At 31.8% G+C, this 5,832-nt stretch overlaps 1 protein-coding gene across 1 annotated transcript; it reads right to left on the bottom strand.

Moving 5' to 3' along the window:
* Positions 1–891: 891 nt before the first annotated feature.
* On the bottom strand, positions 892–3,583 carry LOC106333603 (dihomomethionine N-hydroxylase). The gene is made up of 4 exons (XM_013772032.1): positions 3,170–3,583; positions 2,413–2,998; positions 2,062–2,335; positions 892–1,316 (listed from the first exon to the last, which is right to left on the bottom strand). The coding sequence occupies exons 1-4, from the start codon at positions 3,532–3,534 to the stop codon at positions 949–951; spliced, it is 1,593 nt and encodes a 530-aa protein (XP_013627486.1). The 5' UTR covers positions 3,535–3,583; the 3' UTR covers positions 892–948.
* Positions 3,584–5,832: the final 2,249 nt, after the last annotated feature.

A 5,832-nucleotide genomic window follows, 5' to 3' on the forward strand; every position in this document is an offset into this window, starting at 1 on the left:
AAAACCGAAAATCTCGTTTTCCCGCCAAAACCGCAAAAATGTGTTTTCCCGCCAAATCCGCAAAAACGTGTTTTCCCGCCAAAATCGCAAAATCTTGTTTTCCGGCCAAAATCGAAAAACCCCGCTCTCCCGCCAAAACCGAAAATCTCGTTTTCCCGCCAAAACCGCAAAAACGCTTTTTCCCGCCTAAATCGTAAAATTTCGTTTTCTGGCAAAAATCGAAAAGTGCGTTTTCCCGCTAAAACAAAAAAATCTTGTTTTCCCCCCAAAACCGCAAAAAACTCGTTAATTTTGAAATAATTCTAATGTAAATATATTAGATTAAATAATTAAATATAATATAGTTAAAATTAATATCAAATATATGATTAAATCAACACAAGGGTATTTTGGTAATTTGTTTACTAAACTCATTTAGATGGAAATGAAAATAAATAAACAAACATAAAATTCATTTAGATGATTCATCTAGATGAGCTATTTGGATGGACAAACAAATATTCATAAAAATCTGAATGGATCATCTGAATAGATCATACAAATGGATTATTTGGATGAAGATGACAGATGCCGAAACGAACAGCTCCTTAGTGGATGTAATGAGTGGTTCTTGAGAATATGGTGACCTGATAGAAAGTCTTTCAACATACATGAGATTATATTTAGCAGATACAAAAATACAAAATAAAACCCACAACCGCAAATAGTAATCGGTAACTGGTAATTAAAATCAGGAGTTAAAGAGCAAGTGACGCACAAATAAAACGCTAGAATCCAGAAGAAGAAGACAGACGTACTCTTTAATATTTAGAATTTATCCAAATATTCTCTCTGCATCAAGTTCCCATTGATATTTTATTAAATATTTGTATTAATTTTCATAAATGACCCTGTAAAATAAATACGAAATTCGAAAAACAACTAATGGGTCATAGTTAACCGTTGTGATCAAGCCAGTCTGGTCCGACGTTTAGGATACATGTTGGGATCTAATCTAGGCTCGACACAAGCCAAGAGAGGTTTAGCCATGAATAAGTTTTCTTTCGATTCGACTAGCTCGACTTTGCCCGTCTTTGGAGGAAGCGTCCAGTCGAACCCTTGAAGAAGCCTTCCCAGTAATGTAACAATCATATAGGTCCCAAGCTTAGTCCCAACGCAGCCACGCCTACCGGTTCCAAATGAAACGAGTCGCATGTCTGGCTCAGTCAACATCACTTCATCACCGGTTAGGTGACGCTCAGGCTTGTAGATGAGTGGCTCGTCCCATGTTTTAGGGTTTCGACCAATACCAGGACGACTCACTAGAATATGACTGCCTGTCACATTAAAATTCAAAAATATTATATTGAACTGAGTAAAGAAAAACTTAAAAGTGATAACAATATCCATGTCATAATGCATTTCTTTATATCGTAAACATAACAGAATTAACAAATACTCTAGATATATCAAGAACAATAATAAGTGAAATTTTGCTTAATCGCTTTGAAGTTGAAGGGAAAGAGGGGAACTTAAAAGTTATTTATAAGGTGAATGTGTTCTATAATAAAAAAGTTATTTAATAAATTATCATGGTGTTTTAGAAAAATAATAATAATAATAATAATAACAATAATAATAATAATAATAAGGAGATATAACAAAATTGTTCTTTTCAACATGTTGGAACAGAAGTTATTTTTAAAGGGCAAATTACTGGAAAAACAAAAAAAGTTAAAAGATAGAGAAAATTAGTTTGAGAAAACATGGGGTTTTTAATGGATACCTCCAGTTTTCCTATTTATTTATATAAAAATAAAAAGGATATGAAAAATAAAGAAATTGTTATTAGAAATTATCATGGTATTTTAAGCAAAAAAGTAACAATTATAATTAGGAGATATAACAAAATTATTCTTTATATATGTTGGAACAAAAAGGTTATTTAACTTAAGGGCAATTTACTGAAGAAAAGCAGAAAGATAGATACAATTAGGGTTGCGAAAACATGTTTTAATGGATATGTACATCCAATTTTCCTAATTAATTTTAGAAAAATAAAAGAGATATATACATATATACCTTTTGGGACGAAATATCCAGCGAGAGTTGTGTCTTGACGAGCCATGTGAGGGACGAGGAAAGGGTTGGTAGGGTGAAGTCTAAGAGTTTCTCTGATACACGCTTTGACGTAATTTAGCTTTGGTACATCTGATTCTTGAACAAGTCTATCTTTTCCCACAACCCTATCAATCTCTTCCACTGCTTGTTCAAGAATCTCTCTTTGGTTCAACATTTCCGCTAATGTCCACTCTATTACATTCACTGCATTATCAATGCCCACTACATCAAGATCCTGCCAGCAAGAAAAAGAACTTATCAACAATATATACAATTTAAATTAGCAATAATGAGTAGATTTTTAACACGAACAATGGAAAGATGTGTGATTTCTTCGGGCGTAAGCAGCGGCTTGCCCTTATCATCTTTGAGAGTGAAGAGGATATCTAGCCAATCCTTGGGCACGTTCTTGTTTGCATCGCAGTTTTTTCTCCACAAGTCTATCTTCTCATCAATAATCATTTTGTTGTACTTAGCGATAACATCAACGGCTTCTCTTAACACAACCTCCTCTCCTTGAAGATTCCATCCTCTAAATAAAGAGTAGTAATCAGCTATGTAAAAGCTAAAGAAACAATCAAGAGCCTTGAAAATGGCGTCAAAATGTTCTTTCTCCATCGGACCGAGGCTCCCATCCTTTGTCGTTTCCTTGAAATGCTTTCGACCAAACAAGAGTCTCATCTTCACACTGTGAGTGTGGGTGCATACGATATCCCTTACGTTCACTAACCCACCTTTCTTGTATAGGTTAAGAACATATGCGAGGAGGTTGTCGGATTCCAAGTTTCTAACGTCGCGTAATAAGTCTAAAGCCTTTGTGGACATTAACTCGGACGTCATCACTTTCTTCATCTTCATTTGTCTCTCGCCGTACTCATCGAACACCACCCCCTTGTACCTAATGTTTAGGCAAAACTTAATCACTTCACATGTATACAGTTTTATGGAAGACGTAGGTTACCCATTTTTTTTTTGGACATTAAACGGCTATTTTAATTTTCAAACGATGAACATAGGTAATTCATATTATAAGTGGTGGATAAATATCTCTATTATGAAATATAGTTACCCGCAACTTATGTATTCGGCGGAGTAAGAGTCCGGCCTGTCTGCAAACACCGAGTCTTTTTCCTTGACGACTTCACGGGCAATCTCATCAGACGTTATGGCAATGACATGAACACGACCGAAGCGGAAGCAAGCTATATCCGTCTTCATATCGTTCATCACACGAACTATCCACTTGGTAGTTGGTCTGTTCATGAGCATTCCCACTAAGTTTCCGATCATCGGAATTCCAGGCGGGCATGGAGGGAGCTGCTTACCACCACCATCATCCCCAAGAAGAAGTCCTAAGAACCATTTTATGAGAAACAACATACCCAGAGTGATACAAAATGTGATATAAACTGAGGTGAAAAAATTATATTCCATCACGTTTCTCCCAATTCTCAGTAAGAATTTTGGGCTAGATTATTATTATTTTTTGGTTATGCATTCTCTAAACATAGATTGTAAATATATATTGATCTAGGTGTTTTCCTTCATTAAATACAGCAATAAATTTTCAAAATTTAAATTTAAAATTTTGTTAATATTTCAGATTTTATTATTTCCTTACCAATATTTTCATAAAATTTTTGATTTAATTAAACTTAAAAATCAAGATAAAATAAACGATTTTATTTATTTAAAGTTCTATTTAAAAATATATATGTATATATATTTTAAATTATAATAATATATATATTTTTATTTATATCTTTTTGTTAAAATATATTAGATCATTGTATAAATTTAAGAATAAAAAATTTGATATAAGATTGTATAATAATCAAAAAGTAAAACTAAATAGTATTTATAAGATTTTTAGATATCAAAAAGAAACTAATGGTATTAAGATAAAATTTATATTTTTAAAAAATACATAAAATACATAAAATTTTGAAGAAGTTGTTAGTAAAAATGTATTATTATAAAAAGTAGAATTAAATAATATTTTAAAATTTATGATATTTGGAATTTTTTGAAATTTGTTATATTTCCATTATTGTATTATTTAATGATATATTTGAATATATTTACTTTGATAAAGATATGAGTTATTATCATACTAGTTATGGATCCGTGCGTTGCACGGGTTTTATTTGAGGTTATCACTAACACATAAAAAGAATGAAAATATTATTTCACATTAGATCTTGGATTTTCCAATATATATTGATGACTTATTTTAGTAAAAATAATCTCTTTTCTTACATCAATTTTGATTAGTATTTCTATTTCAATAGTCATGGGGTTTTTCTATTAAAAATTATTAAAAAGTAAAGTTAGTTAATTATAAGAAAAATAAGATTACTTTTACGTTTTTATTTTATTTAGACTTTTAAAAAGAAAATTAATTATTTTATTTATTTTAGATTTTTATACAACTATTTTATTTTTAATAGAAAAATTCTGTTTAATTATTTATATATTTTGTCTTATACATACAAACACATTTTTATGATATTCACACATACTCATGTACGACAATAACATCAAAATTAAAAGTTATGCTAGCATCATGAGATATAATAAGGATAATAAAAAGTTGAGCTGTATCAAAAAATTAAAAGAAAATACTCAGGTAATACTTTTCATATAAATACTTTTGTTTTCTGTAAAAATTATATGTGGAAGCTTAAACCTAAATATAGATGTGAAATATTTATAGCTATGTTTTGTCTTAAAAATTAAAAGAAAATACTCAGGTAATACTTTTCATATAAATACTTTTGTTTTCTGTAAAAATTATATGTGGAAGCTTAAACCTAAATATAGATGTGAAATATTTATAGCTATGTTTTGTCTTAAAAATTAAAAGAAAATACTTAGCTAATACTTTTCATATTTTTTACTATTCCTAATTTTTTTTACCATTTATAAGGAATAGTTTTTTTCTTTTCATTCCTTCTCATACTTTTTATTTTAGAGGAATATAGAACAAATTTGTTCCTCACTAAAATTGATAAGTGTTATGAACCAGATTGTGGATGGCTTATAACCAAGAGATTATGATTTGAAATCTTTCCATTTATCTATGACGGTGTAATGTCCTATATAAGGAACCTCTATGTTATGAATAAAGATAGATTTTTTCATTACTTTTACAACACGTTATCAGCACGAAACTCTAAATCCCTAATCTAATACCCAAATCGAAAAACCCTAAAACCCTAACCCTAGCCGGCGATCCGACGAACCCTAAACTCCGATCGCGTCTCTTGTTCCCGCATCTGTTCCAGCTCGCGTCCCCGATCAGCTTCAGCCCAAGGCGTTCCTGATCTTAGCTCAGACGTTCGCGACTCGAGAGCAGCTCCAGCACGCGGCCTCTTCCTCGTTCGCGACAACATTAGACAGCTCGCGTCTGACGATCAAGGCGTTCCCGATCAAGTAACAAAGGATGTCCACGACCCGATAGAAGCGACTCGATCCATTCCAGCTCGCGTCCCGTTTGTGTCCAGCTCGCGGCTCAACTCCTTTGGTGGTCCGATTCAACAATCATCTAAGGTTAAAAGGTAATTCAAAACCTAAGAACCCATAATCGAACATGGATTGATTGATAAAAAATGAATCCTTAAAACCCTAATCTCTATGAATCAAAACCATAGGGTAATAGATCAAAAATCCTAATTGAGTAAATCGAAGCTCTAAAAGTTTGATACCCCAAACCCTAAATCATGTTCCTAC

This window comes from Brassica oleracea, chromosome C3 (genome assembly GCF_000695525.1).
Source record: "Brassica oleracea var. oleracea cultivar TO1000 chromosome C3, BOL, whole genome shotgun sequence".
NCBI classification, from domain to species: domain Eukaryota; kingdom Viridiplantae; phylum Streptophyta; class Magnoliopsida; order Brassicales; family Brassicaceae; genus Brassica; species Brassica oleracea.

Coding starts and splice junctions, on each gene's coding strand:
- LOC106333603 (XM_013772032.1), bottom strand. CDS start 3,534: ATGGAATATAATTTTTTCACCTCAGTTTATATCACATTTTGTATCACT. Junction 2,336..2,412: donor AAATCACACATCTTTCCATT/GTTCGTGTTAAA, acceptor TCTTGCTGGCAG/GATCTTGATGTAGTGGGCAT. Junction 1,317..2,061: donor TGGATATTTCGTCCCAAAAG/GTATATATGTAT, acceptor TTAATGTGACAG/GCAGTCATATTCTAGTGAGT.